Source organism: Cyanistes caeruleus, chromosome 4, assembly GCF_971803275.1.
Source record: "Cyanistes caeruleus chromosome 4, bCyaCae1.hap1.1, whole genome shotgun sequence".
NCBI classification, from domain to species: Eukaryota; Metazoa; Chordata; class Aves; order Passeriformes; family Paridae; genus Cyanistes; species Cyanistes caeruleus.
The window spans coordinates 18,308,752-18,330,711 of record NC_141704.1 but is presented as its reverse complement, the minus strand read 5'-3'; the positions used below and the strand labels follow the sequence as shown (position 1 = coordinate 18,330,711).

At 38.2% G+C, this 21,960-nt stretch overlaps 1 protein-coding gene across 1 annotated transcript; it reads right to left on the bottom strand.

Annotated features, from left to right (window-relative positions):
* Nucleotides 1-9,559: 9,559 nt before the first annotated feature.
* On the bottom strand, nt 9,560-21,926 carry CRELD2 (CRELD disulfide isomerase 2). Its single transcript, XM_086886880.1, has 10 exons — nt 21,648-21,926; nt 20,641-20,723; nt 20,102-20,212; nt 17,777-17,868; nt 16,550-16,726; nt 15,208-15,306; nt 13,537-13,614; nt 12,673-12,768; nt 11,688-11,828; nt 9,560-10,129 (listed from the first exon to the last, which is right to left on the bottom strand). The coding sequence occupies exons 1-10, from the start codon at nt 21,819-21,821 to the stop codon at nt 10,071-10,073; spliced, it is 1,110 nt and encodes a 369-aa protein (XP_086743006.1). The 5' UTR covers nt 21,822-21,926; the 3' UTR covers nt 9,560-10,070.
* Nucleotides 21,927-21,960: the final 34 nt, after the last annotated feature.

Here is a 21,960-nt window from a genome sequence, read left to right as displayed (position 1 = left end):
CAGATACCACTGAATTCATCCAAAGCCCAGGCTGCCACAGGCCTGTCAGGTTCTCCAGAGCAAGTCAGGTAACCATACAGATGCCTTGAATGACAATGAATATGTGTGGCCAGTTAGCCCACTAAATTTCCTGATTAAGGTCAACTGTTTTAATTCCTGAGTCTGGCCTTCAAATTCAATGAGAGACACCAGAGACATTCCACCCTCTGTATGAGAAGAGATGTGCTCTCCTACCTCACACTGGGATAACACCGTCCAGGCCAGTTTATCAAGGCAAGGCCTGCCCAAAAGATAAAGCTCAATGAAGAAAACAATCCAAAAATCACACAAATAACTTACAGGAAGGCTAGATCTACAACCCAGGAATCTCATTCCTGCCTGCACTCCGCCATGGATTTGTTTATGGATGTTTTCTGAATATCCTATGCTTGAAAAAGGGTCCTTCAAAGTTGGACCTGGAAAAACTCAGAGCAATCTTTGTTGAAATCTTGCAGGATGAAACTGACACCTTGGTGGGCTGCCATTACACATATCTCAATTCATCACTCATCTGTCCTTGCTGACATGTGTAAGTCAAAAAGTTTTGGAGACCTGTTCCATAGGTCTTCCTGTGGAAGAGCTAAAGTAAAATTTCAGTGTACTACTGGAATGACTTTTGTGGCAATGGCCAGCTCATTCTGTTTCACTGGCTCCACCTTTACCATATATTCCAGACTATCCTGGTTTTCAGAAGGTTCTGTATTTTGTTCTACACATCATCACATCTATTTTTTCCTGTAGCCCTATTGTGTTTTAAAAAAATTTGTCGAAGCTCACTTAGTATGGATGCTTTGAGAAAAATCTCCTGCTTGCTGCTTATTCATAGAGGACAGCAGGATTAAAAGAAGTGATACTAGCAATGATAAAACTCACCAGTGATTGTTTCCCACAACTTATTTTAACAGACTTCCATCATCTCTTTGTTCAACTGCTACTAGGAATTGTAAAGGTTTTCAGGCTTTCCTGGAACCTTAAATACAGTTGTCATGCTTAGTTTGCAGAATTATGATGTTTTTTCTTCCTTCTTTATATTTGTAAATACAAGGACTCAAAAAGTGTTGCCTGTCCATTCTTTTACTGGCAAACTCAGAAACCCATGATCCTGTGATAAAATCCCTGTCTATACCAAAGAACAGTGAAAATTTTTGTCACAGCATGAGTATTTCCTGGAACCACTTTTAAGTTCAGAAATAAACAAATTTCCCATGAAAGTTTATTCAACTGCTATTCAAAGAACATTAACTCATATAGCGGGTTCTTTCCAGTACTGTGCTTCTAACTCATATAAACACTGTGTTCTTACTTCACATTGAGGGAAGTCCAAATATTAGTATAATACAGAATGCAAGCCAATATGGAGCATGTACCTCCATGGGTGATGCTTTCCCTGGTACATATCAGACAATATTCAGAGTAATAGCAGATAATTCTCCAGAAGTACTACATATTCTTGTTTATAGAATTCTATGAAAGCTGGCAGGTTTTTAAACTGCTGTTAACAGATACATAAGTTTACAGGATTTGAAACACATGCTCTGATACAGCTAAATTCAACAACCATGGATGTTTCCTGTGGAAGTGTGAGATGTAGAACAGGGGTCAGCATCTTTTCAAGTGCCATGTGCCAGACTACTTTTTTTCCCCCAGCTAGAAGCTAAGTGCACTTGAAGGAGCTCAGCGGCAGCTAGAGAACACTGCATCTGAAGGGATGACCTCTCCCCCAATTCTTGCACTTTATGCTGTTGACTCTTGCCTTAGATGGAAACATTTCAGCCATATGCAGACCTCTCTCTGCAGTACCTTAAACCCTCCAGGCTGATGTCAAACCCTTTTCCATTAAAATTCAAACGCATCAGTTACAGACTGAGATTATTCATAACCTTAAAATGAAACAAATAACAGAAGATTAACCTCACCTTTCTTCAGGTAACAAGAATGGTTACTGTCTGGTCTATACATATTCCAGCATCTAATTCCCCCTTTGCTAATCTCTTATTTTTTCCAGCCATGAAATCATAAAAAATGAAATGAAAGGCGCAGTACAATAGATTGTGACCTTCATAAAACCATATATTTTTGATGACCCAGTACATTTCCACAAAGTTTTGGGAAGAAAGAGGTAGAATTTAATTGACCAGTGTCAAGTCAAGGGTCTTGTACAAAATACTGCTATACTTCCCCTAAAGAGTCACCAGCTTTCAGCAACTCATCTGGCTCATGTGGTGCCAGGTTGCAAATTGGTCATAAAAGGTTCCATTAGTCTCAGTGCTCTGACAATCCTGGGAGCTCCAGATGCACCACCAAGAATTCTGAAAAGGTCCCAGGTGTTTCTTGCCACCTCATTGTCACACTTATGATTCGCAGAAAACACAGCCATAGACAGAAGGATTAACTATTGATGTAGTTGACTGACAGAGGAGAAGACTGAAGAATAGTGAGGGAGCAACAGTTGTGCTTTGATAATCTCTGTTTCTACACATGAGTAATGACATAAATATATTTGGTTTTTAGAGAAAGATTATGAGCCTTTAAAAATGAAAGTAATACTTATAGTAAGGTTTTCATCACTCTATCAAGTTAAATGTGCATTTTTGCCTTGCACCTTGACTATCATATCACACAAGAGATATGTAAGCTATATAAGAAAGATTATTTTTCTTCTTGACATATTATTTTTCAAAGAAAAGATAAGAATCTGTTCCTCTTTTATGTGCTGAATAGACTAGAAATCCGTGATCTAATTTTGTAGTTTAACTTGTAGTAACATTGTATACAAATCTGTAATCCATAAGCCTACAAACTTTAAAGCTTCATACCTAATTCTAGTAAATTCATTCTATTAAAGGCAGCAGAACTGTTGATTTGAGTGAAAATGGAGTGTAAATATAAGAATTCATAGAAAAATGGGATCTAGCTGAGATGGAGGAATGGACTGACAATGCCTAATGAAACTCAAAAAGGACAAGCCCAAATTGTTGCACTTTGGAAGGAAGATCCTCTTGCAGTGACACCATCTGTCCGGGGACTGAGAGCTGGAGAGCAACTCTGTGTAAAAAAGCCCTGTGTGTCCAGTGGGCAGTGAGATGAATGTCAGCCAGCAGTGCCCTGGCAGCAGAGCCTGCAGCCTTCTGGGATGCATTAGGAGAAGAGTCACTAGATCAAGGACGCACAGCAGTGCACAGCAAGACTTCGAGAAACAGCAGGTGTAAGTTGGAACACAGCGGGTTCAACCTGAACACAGAGATGAACATTTTGTCTGTGAGAGCAGCTGCCAAAGGAAGACGTGCAGTCTCCATCCTTATGGGTTTTCAAGAGTGGGTAAGGCAACTACTCAGCTCTCACAGTAACCCTGCCTCACAACGTTTGGATGAGAAACAACCTGGAATACCTTCAAGCCTGAATTTCCACATTTTTAGGATTGTATTATACTGACAAGATCTTGGTTTGCACTTTTGCAAAAACAGCAGTGCAGGTTTACTCAACAAAGTATGTGGTCAATTCGACACTTTTACTGAAGTACAATGAGGCCCATATAATTAACAGCTCACATTTTCAGCCCCACCCCTCAGTAAAGTAACTCTGAGGCAGTAACCTCCTGAGGCATACAATGTAGCATATTCTTGGAAGCTTAAGAGTACCCTCTGCTGGCTTAAAACAGAAGTGAAAATCTGCAGCACAATATATTGAAACGGCATGGCAGAGAAAAACTCCTTTTCCTGAGTAGCACAGCTGCGCATCTCTGCATGGGGCAAACAGCTGTGCTGTAGCATTTATCACCTACAAAGGGAATGCCTGAAGCAACAGTGCACCACAGAGCTCTCTTTCCCAAACTGGAATTCCAGAGCTGTCCCATTAAAATGACTGTCTTGTCAAATGGCCTGTCAAGCACCACTTGTGTAAAGAGCTTTGGCCTAGAAGAAAACTTATTCTAGGGACACTGTTCGTTTTGAACATGAAAAATGTGCAATGAATTGATAACAAAATTATGTCCTAAAAGCCACAACAGCTTGTGTCTTAATGACTCATCTTTTCTCCCTTGCAAACTCATGGGAAGAGTTTATCCAGCTTCTACAGCTCACACTGCAGTAAAATATCTTGTTGCAAAAGTTGACATGAGGTAGGAAGAATTTATTTTAATTACTGCATATCTTATGATGTATAATGAAAACAAAATTAAAGTTATGAAGTACTTCAATTGGCAGGTATCTATCTATGGCACACAGGTCTATATATACCAACCCAAGAAAATGTTTCTTTATAACATAAGCATTTCAATGCATAGATGAGTAAACAAAAAAATGGAGTAGAGACAATTCTTTATTGACTAACCTAAATACTAAGAAGCTGCTGCTTCAGTCCAGGCTCTTGGCCAAATTATTAAAGAGCTCCAAGAGATTGCCACTGAAGGTGAATACCACACCATCTCTTTCTGATGGCTGCTCCATACACCTGGTGGCTTTGTAGTCCCCCTTTTCCACTCCCAGTGATGTTTGACCTTTCTATTTGCCCATGCTGACCTGCCACAGGTAACCTTGCTATTACTTGATAAATAAATGAAAACAACTTTCTTAAAGTTACAAAATCACTGAGGGGATACACTCACACAGAAAAAAAAATATTAATTTCCCAAGAGCAAGTTGATTTATCTCAGTACTGAAACTATGTTTCACTGCTGCCAAGGGTTATGGTTAGCCTTTTTATTTACACTTCATACAAAAATGTCAGCTGTTGTTATGCTTTTCTAAATGGTAGTTTCTGGTCTTCTTTGCTTTAGTGCTTGGAAATGTGACACTGAAAAGCCAACTAAAAGGCTGCATCTTTTTTATGCTAAATATCAAAGATGAGTCTCAGTTCCCTGAACGTGTTCCTCTTCCACCTTTTGCAAAGATCTTATATAGGACTATCTTTTGTCTGTGCATTACCTCAAACAAATGAGGCATAATCCCAGCTGCACGTGGGAGAGTTCTTGTTTATTGTGCTAGTCATTAAAAAGAATTACTATCAAATGATAATATATTCTAGTAGATAAAATATTGTGGAATGTTGGAAAATACATTATCTCAGCAATTTTTAGATACTGCATTTCCAAAGGCACAGAGAGAGTAATTCCATACCGGTGAGGGAAGAATAAGATAACCTACAAGGGTCTTGCTTGTTAGAATACTGACTGATTTATTCACATATCCCTTTTTTAGGGCAGCCATTTTTATCTATGAAAAAACAAACAAATGGAAAAAAGACCTGAGTAAGTAGGACACTTTATTTCTTAAAGTGTGTATTCCTTCTTCTTTCATCTCATTAAAGCAAACAAACAAAAAAGACTTTTTTTTAAACTACTAAATACTAAAGAAAATCAATGTTTTTTTGGTTTTTAATTACAAATAATTTCTTACAGGCACGCAGAATGGGCAAGAATAGCAGGATCTGGACCAAATTCCTAGAAGCCACTCAAAAAATCTGTGTGAACCAGAATTGATTTTATTTAAGGAGCTTTTTCTTTTTTCCTCAAGGAAGATAAATTTGTGTAGTCTAAGTATAAGATCTATTGAAACTCCTCCAGAGATACAGAATGATTTATGAAGTTACTGTATACTTAATCTACCAAAATGATACACCATGTGGACATCACAATTTGCAAACCACCACGAAAGTATCCAAAATTTTTCAAACATGCTTAAAAATACTGGAAGAGCAGTCCCAATATGTATTTAAAGATCCAACTTTCTTTTTTTCTTCCCTTTTGGATTTACTGTGCACTGTGAATACAGAATTCAGCAGTAGAAACAATTCTTCTAGCTGCATAACTTTCTAGCCACTGCTAATGCAGTTCTGCCCTAGTGGATGCAGTACTAGATATGAATGCTACACATCAAATGCTGTGATACAAACTGGGGGATTTGTGAGGATTAGGGCGTACCTCTAACAAAAGCAGATCAAAAAAGATGACCCTTAGTCCCAAAGAGCCTGCAGCCACCCCACCAACTAAGACTGAATAGGAAGGACTGGATTCAACAAAAAAAGCACCATTAAGTAGAGAGCCAATATTTTTACCTCAGCAGTAGATCAAGAATTGTAACCAAATACTATTTTGTATTCAAAGCAGTAGAAGATCATAATCCTTTGTATCAGAAGAGTAGACCTGGGTAGTTCAGGCATCAGCCTGAGAGGAGAACTAAGGCAGACAGTCCTAGACAGAAGGGTCCAAGGCAGTTGGTTGATTCTCACTGATCACTTTCTCCATCCTGAGGTGTGGGAAATCAAGCAAAGGTGGCAGGAAGCTGTCAAGAATGAACAAGTTCCTGACTAAAGTAAAAAGGAACACACAAGGTGGAAACGGTGGCAAGTGACCTGGAAGAAATACAGACCCACTGTCTTAGCATGAAGGAATGGAATCAAGAAAACCAAAGCCTGTCTGGAGAAGAACCAGCAAGAATCTGAAGGGTATTAAAGGCTGCTATAGGCATGTCTGCAGCAAATGAAACCATGAAATTAGACAAGGTGTGAAGTTGCTGAAAGGGATGAGAAAAATTCCATTCTGATGCAAGGAAGGGAGGGAAAAAAAAAAACCACAGGCAGTTACTTTGAATAACCTCAGAAGATTCCTTTCAGAACACATAAAATGCAATCTTAGGCAACAATCCATAGCAGTCTCAGAGACAGAGGGAAGGGAGGGGTATCAGGAGGTCAGGTAGGACCATTATGGACAACAGTCATTCATATTATTGCTACATATTATTGCTACATATTATCCAGGACTTCTTGGATTTTTAAAGCCTTTATTTTCTTGCTGGGAGCTTTGTTGCTTATTTTTCTCTCAACACATTTTTTTCCAGTTAGTCACTAAGGCAAACTTGAATTATTAGTGTACTTTGTGCAGTATTAAGAATGGTCTGAAAATAACCTGAAGGGCAGGGTATATCCTATTCATCAGGGAGAATTGTCTCAATATATCCACATAGTGCCACACAGACTGAGAGCTTTATGCTTGAAGTGTCATTTGGTGATTTTCACAATTCTTGGTGTTTTTTCAACTTACAAATATCATTGTTTCACTCTTCAGCTGACAGCTGCCTGAGTAGTACCTCCCCCATACACATTAGGATGATATATGATCAGTCCTCATCATCCATAAAAAGTCCTGTGTTTGTACATGTATCTCATATATGTCCCGATCTTGTTGATAACTTATTGACTTTGGCATGTTCTCCGAGGAAAAAAAGATTATGATTTGTACCCTTTCAGGTGATCACTGACTTTCTGAATTACTTAAGTCATCATAGTGCTCTGCAAAAGAAAATTAATTTACCCTATTTAGGAATGGATTGTATTACACTTTGAAGAGAACTCAGTGTCTATTACAGACATGTTGGGAATTCACATCAAAGAAAATATTCAGTATTATGTATCAATGCTGAAAACATTTCAGCACATACCTTGACTTCTAAGTTTAGACACTGCAGGATTGCGGTACAGATGCTGCATACTTGAGACTGCTTTCCTGGTATGTCGAGAGCCTTAATTGAAACATGAAGGTCTTTTAAGCTTCCTTGCTCCTGGAAAGTGTTTCTTTCAAGGAGCATTCAAGAAAGAGAATCTTGTCCTTTCAAGTGCCTAGATACACTATTCAGTACTATTTCCCATAGCAAAAGAACACTTAGTTTTAGTTCAAGAAACCCTAAAGGAGTAGCAAAACAATCTAGCAGAAGGGATGCTGCTTCCAGTTTAATACCATAGTATGAAATTTACAAAATAAATCATATGTGTGGATCTAGAAGTACACCTTTGTATTTATGAGAGAAGTACCTAACCAACACTTAACTGAGGCACAAATCTTCTTTGCTGGATATCTCAGATCACTTCTGAAGTATTTACCAACATATTTGCATACTTGGACATGAGACCTGTAATTCCAGACAACCCTAAGTATGAAGTCTTGTGCCACGTAACCAGATGTCCTTACAATGCAATAAAAAATTTAATGGAAATAGCTTTCTTTTAACACCAAAATATTAACATATACAGTAGAAAGCACTGATAGTCTGGACTAGCTTCGTTAACAAAATGCCTTGACTTTCATTGCCAGTTTCTGCTAATCAGTTCAAATCCTGCTCCTCCACCCGCTCCATTCTGATTATAAAGGGCAAAACCCAAACCAACTCAGAGTCCAATCCCCACTGTATTCAAGACAGAGGGGGGAAAAAAGATTAAGTTCAGTCAAAACAATTTTTAGTTTCAACTTCTAAAATGGGGCAGTAATTACAGTCTGAAGTAGTAAAAGGAGAATACAATTCTTTAAAAACTCAGCATGAAGAGGGCATAAGACAGTAGCACAGTACTAAATATTTATCACATACATACCTTGGCCAACATTCCTTCTGTGAAAGCTCTAAATATTTGGACTCACCTTTCTGGACCCCACAATAATTTAATGCAGAACAACACATGCCTATAATTGGTGGTAGGAGAATGGGAGAATTGAGGAAATAGAATATTAGTGACTCCTAATACCCAGGTACTATGTCTGTATGTTTTGTAGGGAACAACACTCTGATGCTTCCACTCTGGTAATGGAAAGTGAGTGATAAAAACCATAAGCTTCAAGAATTTCTTTTTCTGTGGTGATAAAGAGGAGAAACTCTTCCTCACATGACTCCAGAAGTATATAGAAGATGCCTGATTTTTACTATTTTCCTATTCCCTATTCATAGCCTTTTTATGTCCCCTTACCTCAGGGTACCGTTTTTAACTTCTTCATAGTAAAGCCTGAACTGTGATCTTCTTAGCTGTATTCTATAACCCCCTTGCTATACTCCCTGTATCCATCACCACAATGTACTCTAAACTTTACTCACTTCCACCAGAGACTGTATGTGGATGGTCCTTGTTTTATTTACAGCTCTGACAGTCCTACAGGATATATCCATTTTTAGCTCTTATACTTGCCTTTAAGCTTAGAAACAACACATAGGCAGTTGAGTCTATGATATGCTTATAAGCTCTCCCTCTGAAATGGCACAAGAGACAAGATGAAGATCTGATTGCAGGATGCTTGCTCTGCAGTAGACAGGAAGCTGTTACCCATGGCAGTAGGCTGTAGTGAAAGTCCTGTATTCATCAATTCTAGAGACTACTCACATAGTAACTATGAGCCATTGTGGGCATGTGTTAACCAAACCTACTTTCCACCACCTTCTAAACTAGTTTACATAGTTGATGCAAGTATCTGTCAGAAAGACCTGTTTACCTGCCTTTGAAAAGTTAAGTTGACACAGTTCTTCCTTTAGAGGAAAGTGTGTGTGAGAGAGGGGATGTTGTTGGGTTGGGGTTTTTATTTCATGTATATTCCAATACAACTGAGTACTAGTATTCCATGCTGAACTGAAATACAGTTTACAAGGTTCTGGGGTTTTGATTTTCTGAGGGTTGTTTGGGCTGCTTGTGTGGCTTTTTCACTGACTTAAAAGAAAAATAGGCATGACAATACATCAAGGTATTAACATCTTAAAAATTTTAAGGCACATTCCAACAAAATAAACTTTTATTGAATGCAATATTAGGCATTCTATTTTGTTTATGGGAACAGTGCTTCCCTCCCCCACAAGAGAGATTCCCTTTGACAATTTCCAAAAGCTGTATTTCAGTTACAGAAATATTTCTCATGATTAGAAACAACAAACTTCAGTCTAAATTTTTCTTGAATTATGAAGTGCAACTGAATTCTTACAGAAGACAATTTTCAGTAGGCACTAGAATGAGAAGCCTGCAAGTTGTTTGCAGCTGCTGGGTACAGTGTTATGTTCATTCAAATTTTATACTAACCCATCTAGAATGTTCTTTTAGAAGAACTATATAAAAAGTGGGATTTAAGAATAAAGAAATGCAGCTTAAAGATCAGGTTGTCACCATTTAAAAAAAAAGTCTTAATGGCAACCTGTGTATTTCATACCACTTCCACAGTAGGTCAGCTAGCACAGACTTAGTCCAATAATTTAAAACTTTAGATAGGAATGTCTTTTGGTTCTGAGCGTGGATCATAAGTCAACATGTTCAGTATGTGAAGGTTCAGTTGTTTCACTCTCTACTTCCTCTCCTGTGAAGTAAAATATCACAATTACAATACAAATCTACTATCAAATATACATATATAATTAATTATATAAATATAACCATGACTTTTGAAATTAGGATTTTTTTAAGTGAAACCCAAATGAACATACTTACCAAGACCAGAGAAGCAATTAGGCCATATGTAACACCTACTTGCACTATTGTCCTAATCAAAGCATGCATTTAGTTTTTTTACTATATGCAAACAAAATTTTTCAAATAAACTTTTATAATTCTATTAGTGGAAGTAAAAATAAAAACAGCACAGGCACTTCTATTCTAGGCTTTTGTTTTCAGCTATTCACAGTGAATTTCCTCCTTTCTACACAACCTCTCAGTAGTAGTTCCATTATTTGAAAAAACAGGGCGAGTCTTACTCAAAATTGTTTTTATAGTAAACTGCTCAGTTCAGATGTTAAAACAACCTTTAAAAAAGCAGAGCAATTTTATTATACTGGGAAAATCATCATCTAAGCAAAAAAAAACCTAAGCCAATTTGTCAACCTTTTATTTTACTATTAGTCTCAAAATGTCAGACCACATTAACAAAGGTAATAACTGATACCCTGTGTATCTGTATCAGAGAAGTACATAACTGATTCTAAAGGACTAATAACTGAGATTAAAAGGAATGAACTGAGTGGCCTCGAGCAGCAATACAACATCCATCTTTACAACTTATTAGTACAAGTTGAAAAATCAGTCTTGGGGACAGAAATGGGAGGACAAAAAAACTACCCAAACAAGCTAAGAAGTAGAAAGAAAATAAAGGTATGAAATTAGGTGTCTTTCATCTATTCTCCTACAGCTGTTATTGCAAAATAATCCCATCTTTCTCCATGGAATTGTAAAAGAGGTCTCGATGGAGTAATGGAACATTAAATGAATATAGTTCTGTCCATATGGGCCAACATATCCTAGAAAAAATGATAGTTGAATTTTTTGGCAAAAGGTATAATTTAAATGAAACTAAACAGTTCCCTGTGACTGACAGATGGACATCTTCCCCATTTCACCTTAACACCAGCTCTGGCACTCACATGATCACAAAATAAACAAATCCAGTTTTGTTATAGATCAGAGAGAATATGTAACTCTTTTTTTAATTTGTAATTTTCTGAGATTTCAGTGAGTTGAAGATTGCATGCAATCAGATTTTAAACCTTTAAGTCACTACAGCTAATGATAAAGGAAAAAACTGGGGAGGACAAACTCATTTTTATGACAGTAGAAATTTGCTAGCTCATTTTATGTAACAAAACCAAATCTTTAAGTGACTTAAAAACACAACCTTGAGTTAAGCACAAATGTGTTAGTAACACAAGAACAGAATGTTTAAGAACATAAACTAAGTAAAAAAACACAGGTCAGAGTGTGGCCTACACTACAAACTACTGATACAGACTACAGCTGTACAAAGATGAGAAATAATACAGAAGGGTTTACAAGTAACTAGACCCTTAGACTTAAATAAAACTCAAAGTTTTTGATACACCATATATTTTTTAATTGTTTTAAATTGTCCCTTAAAAGCTACTTGCCTGATTTTACAGTTTGAACACACGTTCCGTCCTTATCTTCAAACCCTTCTGAACATACACACTTGTAACTACCCGATGTATTTACACAGTCTTGATTCTCATTTGTGCAGACCTTTTCAGGAAGGTTACATTCATCTATATCTAAAGATAGCACAGGAAAGAAAGAGTCCACTGCTGTTATTTTGTTATAAAACTTTTTTGTGCTCAGTCATATAAACAAAATGCTGTTCAAATATGACAAACATTGAGGAGCAGAATGCTGCTACAACAGATTTAACTTCTGTTAAAATAATCTAATTCTTCATGATTTGGACTGTTTCAAAGTTATTCAGGTAACATCCAGAATGGTTGTTTTTTAATGTTTTGCAGATCCCTGTACAGAGAAATGTATTAAGCAGTTATGTTTGTCACAATTAGGCAATTTGTCTTAACCTACTGAACATCTCCCCCACAGTCATTTTCTATTTATGCCATCAAAGTATAGCTAAAGGGAACAGAGCTTGTAAATACTACAGCAGCACAGTTAATAGCTACTTCAGATTATGCTCTTTCCCACAAAGGAAGTCTAATTTCATGTTATAATTCACCAAGAATGACTATCATTTGAACTTGGACACTGATGGATTATCAGAATGCCTGTGTTTCTGCTACGAAATGAATAGAAACAGAGATCTGATGAAGTGGTTAAGTGACAAACAAAAGACTCATGTAGCTGTTTCCTGAACCTACTATAAAAATACCTTGTTCCTTCGTACCAGTGGTTCACTTTAAGCCTTGTCAATCATATTAGCTGAGTAATATAAAGGAAGTTATTGAGAACATCTTTGCAGCTAATACTGGAAGGACTAGGTCCATCTTGACGGGCATGAAAGCTGAAGCACACAAATGTGAATGTAATTCTGAGCTTCTCAAGCATGGCTAAAGTGCATAGCTAACCAAGAGTGAGTCACCCAGCGTTCTACTAGGTACTGATAAATCCACCAACCTGTACATTTCTCATCTTCCTTCACATATCCAGATGAGCAGGTCTTACATTTTTCAGAACCTTCTCCTGTGCAACCTACACAGCTGGCATCACATGCTAAAGATAAAATATTTTATGCATAAAAAAAATTGTTTATCTGGGGTTTAAAATACCACCCTCAAAGTCAGACAGATTACCCACAGAAGGAATCATAGACTGGCTTGGCTGGAAGTTGATCTTAAAGACCATCTAGTTCCAATCCCCCTTAGGGGGTTGGACACTTTCCACTAGACCAGGTAGCCTGGAGTTCCATTAAACCAGTCTTTGAACACATCCAGGGACAGAGTATTCATAACTTCTCAAGTCCAGTGCCTCAACTCTCTCATAATAAAGATTTCCTTCCTAGTATATAATCTAAGCCTACTCTATTTCAGCTTGAAGCCACTCCTCCTTGTCTCATCTACTACATGCCCTTGTAAAAAGTCCTTCTCCAGCTTTGTTGTAGGCCTCTTTAGGTATTGAAAGGCTCTGGAGCCTTCTTTCATCCAGACTGGACAACCTCAGCTCTCTCAACCTGTCCTTATAGGGGAAGTGACCCTCTTGATCAAGATCTTCACAGCTGTCCTCTGGCACTCAGGCAGGTCCATGCCTTCCTTATGCTGGAGGCAGTACTTGAGGTGGGGGCGGGTCTTACAAAAGCCAAGTAGAAATAACCAGAAATCTCTTGTTTTGCTTGTACAATAGGTCTAAAGCCTCATCATCCCTGTGCCCAGTGAGGATCAGACCACACTGCACCAAATACATATCATGCATTTTATAAGCATTACTTCTAGCATTAGTTTAGGATTCTAGACAGTAAAACACAAAAGCAAATTGAAAAGAAACCTTTGCAAGAGAAAGATCCATCTGTGTTCAAACAATACTGGTGATCTTTGCAAGGAGAAGAAGCACATTCATCTAAATCTGAAACATAAAAAGTGACAAGTTACTTAAAATAGTAGTCAAGATTAAACAGACAGATGCTATAAACTGACTGCATTGAGAACAGTTGCTGCAATGTGTTTGGGGTCAGGTATGCAACATGGTAGACACAAAACCATCATGGTAACATATACTGTTTTGTTCAGCTTAAATCTGTATTAGAAAATCAAAATCGATCCTCATATGCTTTGTGATGACAATTAGAGATGTATCAGAAATTCAAGAGCTCAAATTAAATAAACTTCCAGTAAACCTGTGATCTTTGTCATTTTCAAGTCATGCATTTATGCAAATATTCTAACAAACAAGCAGACAGACTATTGTTTTGGAACACAATTTTCTTCTGTACTCCTACATTACCAAGTTATAGAATTCTTCATATGACTAAAAAATTTATACTAATGCACATACATGCGCCTCTTGGTATTCTACACAAAGCAAATTGGAACGAATCAGGTTAAGATTAGCAGCAGTCAAGCTGAAAACCAATTCTACTTCAGAGTTAAACCATGCAAGTCTTATTATGATTTTGAGGAAAGGGTGCAACAGTATTTCATTAAAAAATTCAAACAAAGAAATGCTATTTCAGTCCCTTTCTTCCTGTCATTGCTGTCACTCTCATCTTGTTGCTGCACCCATCATTCCTATCGATTACAAAATTGATTTATAGTTCAGTAGTGGCAATAATTATTTGGAAAAAACTCAGCTGTACAGAAGACAGTACCAAAGCATCTTAAAAATGCCCTGGGAGTGCTCAGTAGTTGCCCAAGAAGGTACTGCAAGAGCTGTAATTCAAGTCCCAGTTCTCACTGGCACTTTGAAAAGGAAGCAGTGTTCATGTAATTTCTAAGACACTGTTTCTGGGCATTACATTGGAGGTCTTTAAAGGGTCAAATTCAACCACTTAAACAGAATGTGTTACTCTCCCCTAGTGCTTTCCTGCACTGAGAGTATTTTTATAGTGTTCACATTTTCCCTGAAGTGTTTCACATCTCCTCATAAACCAAGTTAAATGCTAAGATAAAAACAGGTAAGAGATTAATGGAAGCACTGAGCTTGATCTCTCCTAGTATTTCTGTCCAACAACAGGAAAAGTTAGCACTCATGGCTTTCAGCGAGTGGTTGAACTCTACTAGGGTTGAGCATTTACAACGAAGTTATGTGAAGGTAAATGTACAATTAGTACAAAATAGTTAAGTTTATGAATTTTCTACTAATGGACAAAATAGCTGAAGTCAAGAGCAGGACATTGTTTAGCATTCAAATAAACACCAAAAAAACTCATGTCTAAAAATAAACACCCCACTTGCTGTTCTATGTATTCCACTAAACTAAAAAGACATACAGTGAACAGTTTGATAAAGATAACCATTATCACCAGGCAATCAGAAGTGAGAAAATACCGTTTTCCTGCAACATGAAATGAGTTAGGAAAAGAGAGACTAATAAAATTGTAGAAATCTAAACTGACAGATCATTTCCACAGAATACAATAAAACTCGGAAGTGATGTCATCTTGTCTTACTAGCCATTGTTACTACAAAACCTGTTTGAAGTCTGCCAAGCATTACTCACCCACACAAGCTCCATCTTCATTTTTAATCCAGCCTTCTTTACAGTCTTGGCAGTCCTTGTTACTTGAACCAGTACAAGTCTTACAGGCAGCATGACAAGCTGGGAGGAGAAAAACTGAGTTTTGTTGAGAGATCCCAAGACAAGTTCGGGCACACAAACTCTCAGAGAAAACTATATTTAGCCTTCATTGGAAGCCATCATTTTTCAGTAGCTTCAAAGTCCCATTCACAAGATGGCACGTCTCTTATTTCAAGATTTAATATTGACATATGCAGCTATCTGACCAAAACAACTGCAAAATCCCAAAATATCCCTGGAAACCAAATCTAGCAATTACAGTTATTTGCACCACTGAGAACACTGCCATGAAATTCTAGTGACTAGAAGTGGCAGGTCCAATTTCTAAAATATTTGGAAAGAGGAGATCAGGAAGGCAAATTTAGCTCAGCCTCTCAAGGCTAGGACACGAGTTTAAACATAAAATTCTGCATTTTTTTTTCCTAATGAATCGTCAAACTACCTCATAGCTAGTTTGCAAACTACCTCACAGCTAGCTATGAGAGCAATGTGTGAAGTGATTTAACTCTAAAGAACTTCAGAAGAAAATATACTAAAAATCCAGCTGTCTATGCGTATTGTACACGTGTATATATATAACATACACATATAACAGACACTATGTAACATTTGTATGCTATATGTTGTAATCTAAGTATGCTATATATTGTAATCTAAAACAAATCATATAGAAGAATTACTACACAACCAGATTAAAATGAAAAACCCTAACAAACTATTTAAAAACAATCTTATTAGATCCCAGGGTCAGGATGTAACTGTTGCAGAATTTAACCAAGAGTCTAAGAACAATTGAAAATCTGACTAATGCAAAATTTTATTCCTACAACCTGACTTTGTTTCAAAATTAAACTTAGGCATATCTAACTGGAATCTAAGTCGTTTGCAGTACAGATCAACTCTTTCCATGCCCATTGATTCCATTTTTGATTATCTGAGACATGAGCAAAAACTATGTTTTAAAGCAGTCCAGTATGTAGCAATTTCAGCTCAAGATCTTAACAGTACTTTGGAAGCAGAGAAGCAAAGATTTTTATGAATTCTACTTCTTAAAGCAGAAAAAAAAAATTTAAAAATCAAGGGCAGTGTGGAAAGATGACTTAGCAAAACCTTAGAATTCCAGCAAACCGTCTTTTATGCTTAAAGCTGAGTGACCAAACTATGTTTTGTTTCTACATTTGTTAGTTACAACTGCCTTTATTTTTGCTTGCAAAAAACTGAAGAACTAACACAAAGATAGAAGCATGTGTTAAGACTTGGTTACCTGTACAAACAGAGTGTGTCTCATTTCTCAAGGAACTGAAGTAACCACTGGAACAGTCCAAACAAAATTCTCCTGTGTACTCCTTTTTACAGCTACATGAGCCATCTCCACCTCGGGTACCATCACCATCACAGTGGCCATTCCCATGGCAAGGTCTTTCTGATCCACCACGACAAGCTAAAAAAGGATCAAAAATGTTTTTAAATCAGATGTTTAAGGAAATAAGTTCTGACTTCCAGGCACAAGCATCCAAAGTCCATCCCTCTTTACAGAAAAGAAAAAAAAAAAAAAAATTTAAAAATGTCATGCTAAATTCTTCTATTCCTTCTTTAGAAGGATATATTTTCCAAGAGTCTTTTTCACCCTTGGGAGTAACCAAAAGTTTTGCAATAAGGCAATGCTCAATAATATATTCAAGTACAATAGAAACTCAAACCAATCTCCCAGAAAGTTCAGTTATCAATTTGATTTTGGGTAAAGACCATGGATCAAAATTTTATTTATTTTCCAATTTTATTCCATCCTAAATAAAATTGGTGTTTTTATTTTTTCTGTATCTCTGAGACAGCTCATATCACATTTGTAAAAGTCTACCAGCTATCATTTAGATCAATATAGAGAATGGAGACTTAATTTTTACCCATATATTAAGTGCTCAAAATTGATCTCTTAACAAGGTACAGTTTTAGAGATTTAAAAGTTTTACCAGCTTCAGAGGCAAAAATATCTCTCATCACTTTTGCAAAGACCTTATTTTCACCTCCCACCTACTTTTACCCAATTTTTCTCTTTGCCTTTTTAACTGATCAACCGTTGCAAGTTTCTTCATTTAAACCCCTGCAGCATTTGGGTAGTTTTAGTTTTAAAACTGGTCAATTATTGTTGTCCACAGAGATTCTGCAAGACCACCTAAACAACAGGCTTCATGTTACAAGGAGCCTTTAAGGATGGGTCAGGTGTGGATATGAGCATCACACTGATTGTCTCTGCACATCTCAGTACCCTTGACAGCTTAGTACATTACTACATGCCCAGAAGATTTTTATTCAGGCAGGATATTCACAAGGTAGCCACTCAATTATGAGGCACCAAGCAAGTACATACTACACAGCAGCCTGTGTCTCATGCAAAATATCATACATCATATATTTGTCCATGACAGTAAAAACTGAAACAAACAGGTTAAAAAACTGTATCTGCCACTGAATTTTTCAGAAGAAAAATTACCAAGGCAATCAGGTCCATAAGTTCCAGGAGGGCAGCAAACTTCTATTGTTTCAATGCAAAACCACTTAAACAAATCTGGATACTTCTTCTTTCTGCATATGAAAGATTATATGAATAGTATGTATTAATTTACAAACAAAAAGAACAAATATTCTTTAAAAGCCAACTCACAACTGACCCAGCACAACAGAGGAGAGAAACCTATTGCACATGACAGATTAGAAACCTATTTCTTCCGAAGATTTCAGGAATCAATTTCTAGAAGTAGTCCTCCAATTTGAAAATGCACCTTTTAAAATACAATACTATTTATAAGCTCTACTCAAATTTTATAGATCATATTTAAGAAGAAAGTGAAATAAGAGCAACACATAAAATCAATTCATCTTCATACATGCACACACCCCTTTTTTTAAACACCTTACTTTTAGGGAAGGCTTATATATAGTTTAGACAGTCTTATTTATGTCTTTCTCTTACAGATAATTGCCGTACCTTTATATCAAGTATACAGAAGACAGCCCGTAAGAGATGCCAAAATTTGTTCAAATTACTGGCAACTTGACAATAGGGTTAAAATTTCTCCCTTTTTTTACCATTGATCAAGTATTGTTTTAGAAGACATATTTAAAATTAACAAGTTAGTTATGTGCTGCTTGAGCACCAGCATACAAGCTCCCTGCTCCTTGCAGGACTTCCTACACTAAACTATGTGAGCTAGAGTGTCCTCCAGATGATTCCTGAACTCTGACAGGCTTGGTGCTGTGGGGAACCTGTTCCAGTGATCAACCACTCTTTATGTAACAACATGTAAGAAATACCTAAGGTTGATGGGCAAAGAAACTGTCTTTGGAAACTACGACAGAAACTGAATGACATTTGGATACTTTAGGTTAAAGAAAGGAATGCAAACAATCAATTGCATGCACTCAAAAGGTCTATTAAAAACAGAAACTTTCCAAAAGCCAATGTGTTTTATGAATTGTTTTGATTATTTCAGGAAGTCTACTTTGTCAAATTTTCTAGTTTAAGACCAGTTCCGCAAATTTTAGCCGAAATAAAGACTTTGGGTTGCATAGTTTACCTTTCTGGAAGGCATGTCCTATGAGGAGCACCTAAGGACTCTGTACTTGTCTAGAAGGAGGTGGAGGCCTCATTGCCCTCTGCAGCTTCCTGAGGAGGGAAAGGGGAGAAGGAGGTGCCGATCTCTGTTGTACTTAATGACAGGACACAAGGGAAGGGCTCACAGCTGCACCAGGAGAGGTTTAGACTGGACATTTGGAAACATTTCTTTACCAAGAGGGTGATCAAATACTGGGACAGGTTTCCAGGAAGGTAGTGGAGGACCCAAGCCTGTCAGTGTTTTAGAGGTGTTTGGACAATGACCTTGACAACATGCTTTAACTTTTGATCAGCCCTGAAGTGGTCAGGCAGTGGGACTAAGTGATCATTTTAAGTTCCTTCCAACTGAAATACTGTATTTTCTGCTCTGCTATTCTATTCCCTTCACAACGTGTTGACACATATGCAATCTTGTATAGGTAGGTAAAAGGATAAAGCAAGCAGTCATTTAAAAGTAAGTGGAGGATCAAAAAGCCTTATCCAGCTATGAAACGTTATAACAGCAGTTCACCCTATTGAATTTGAGCTAATTAGGAGTGCTGACAGTCTAAATTAGTGAAAAATACTTAGAAGAAATGTGATTTGGAACTAAAAAACCCAAACATTAAGAAATTTAAATGTTACACTGCCATCCACGCACTAATTATATTTAAGACTGGTATACAAAAAACTTAGGTATAACACAATTTCCAGTCTGACCTAAAATGCAGGTAGAAAAGTCAGTGTCTACTGTACCATCCTCAAAAGATCCAACTTCTTCACTGAATAACACCAGCTGTTATTTGATTGCCAGGAGAACAAAATGTAGTTTCAGGAAAAAAAGCAAGCAAACAAAAAACCCACAAGAACCAAAGAGCCTCTTGCAGTTTTGTGACAAAGGAAAAGAATAAGGGACTAAACTTCAAAATTTTTCAATGTTAGTTTGCCTTGACAGCCTGCTGGTAACTAAGTAGACAGTATATAAGAAACAAGTGTAGATCCTTTGGCACAACACTGCTGGAATTGAAAATCAAAAAGAACATAGTACAGCAGTACATGATACTAAAAGTTAGCCTGAAACTAGCTGTACACAATGGCAGCTCTTGAAAGACAGTAAAGAATTACTCATACTGCTATTGTACAGGCACAAGATTTAACATTATTAGTTCATCCTTTTAGATAATTTACTCACACAAAGATCTTCACCAAGAAAATTATACTTACACCTTGAACCACCATTTCTCTATAAGTTCCTCATGTTCCTCTACCATGTTGTTACATTCGAAGTTACTACTGTCACACAGATTCTCTATGATCTCTACAAGACGAATTTCACTATAAGCAGAGAGGAAAAACCGTAAATTTAATTTAAACATTCAATACAACTCAAGACCTGACAGAGCAGCCAGACTTCAGTGAGAATATTTCACCAGTTTATGGGGTGCCCTGGATTAGTTTAAATACATACCAAATATCAGAGTAAAGAACTAATAAACATTACTTCAGTGATTACTACTATGACTAATAACAGAATTAACCCCTGTTGTTTTCAGAAATAAGACTAATAAAGGCAATAATAAGGTGTTTGAGTCTTTACTATAATCTTTAGATTACAATGTAATGTAACATTATAATCATTAAGAATTTAAGGTTTGGACAAGAGAAACCTTAGTTGCCAAGTACAATATATAAGTTCCAAGCAAACACTGATACACACAGCGAACACAAAATGCAGCTGAATAAGAAGTGCTGAGACAGCTTACCTGGACTCATACTTTGACAGCGTCTTCTCTTCCCAAGCAGTGTTTCCACCACCAAAGTTTTTTTTAGCTGTATCTGCTAAACCCTACATATAAAAAGTACCAGAAATTACATAGGGTTTGTTTCTAACAAAAACTAAGGGTAATAACAAATGCCTACATAAAATTGTGAAAAGCACCATGCATCAACTACAGTAAAGCTCTCAAGCTGCTGATCAAATTCCTGAATGAAAGCAACAGCTAATGACAACATGAAAAATGAGAAAGTGTATGTTACACGATAACATGATTAAATTTTCCTAGTGCATAAACAAGGCCACGTTACAGCCGATTAAAAAACAAAAAACCGAAACAAAACCATGTATGTATGAAACTTTACACCCTCCTCCCTCAAGTTCTTAGGAAATTTATTATTTATTACCATTTGAACAGAACCTCTACTTCATTCAGTTTTGGTAACAGCCCGGTCTGCACCACGTTGTAAGCTAAGCACAGAAGCTTACAACAGGGCGATCAGCACAGCTGATCCCAATGGTAGCCAGTGGTACCAAACGTCACCTCGCAGGAAACCCCGCAGCTCAAGAGACCTGGAGAGCCCGCAGCAGCCGAAATGCGTACGGAGAGTACAAAGCACCGGCCACCAGGCACCGCAGCCCCCGCTGCCGGCCCAGAATTTACTGTGCCACACGTACGGCTGCTGCAAGTAGCCACAGACAGCGAATGTTTGGGTACGAAGCTTTCACCAGCACTTCCTATGGAGCCGAACACGCTCCAATGGAGACAGCCTTTTTGTACAAAAAGCACCAAAGCACCTTTGACGGCGGAGATGGAGCACCTCTGCCACCCACCCGCCTTAGCACTGCGACCGCTGCCGGAGCGGGACCCGCTGCTGCCCCAGCACAGGCCCGGCCGCCGCCCCTCGGCGCCGCGGAGCCGCCTACGCCGCTGCCGGGAGCCCCCGCGAAGCTGTGCTCCACCGGGGGGCCGTCCGCCCGCACCCCGCGACCCACCTGGTTGAACCTGTCGACGATGCCCCGGCAGGTGGAGCACGCCAGGCGCCGCCGCTCACCGGCGCCGCGGACAGGCGGCGGCAGCAGCAACAGGGCGGAACAGAGCAGCACTGCAAAGGCCACGCGAGACGGTCGTGGCGCGGGGCCCGGGCGAGGAGAGGGGCCGGGCCCCATGACGAGGGCACGGGACCCCTGGATGCGGAGCGGGGCCGCCCCAGCCGAGCCCCCTCAGCAGCGGCGGCCGCGCTCGCCCCGCCCCGGCCCGGCCCCGCCGGCGGCGGCCCGCGAGCTCCATTCAGATTTCCGCGTCAGC

Excerpts from the sequence above, each read along its gene's own strand:
- CRELD2 (XM_086886880.1), bottom strand. The coding sequence starts at position 21,821 with ATGGGGCCCGGCCCCTCTCCTCGCCCGGGCCCCGCGCCACGACCGTCT. Across the intron at positions 20,213-20,640 it reads CTGTCAAAGTATGAGTCCAG|TGAAATTCGTCTTGTAGAGA; the intron begins GTAAGCTGTCTC and ends CTCTGCTTATAG. Across the intron at positions 17,869-20,101 it reads GAGAAATGGTGGTTCAAGGT|AAAGAAGAAGTATCCAGATT; the intron begins GTAAGTATAATT and ends TTTCATATGCAG.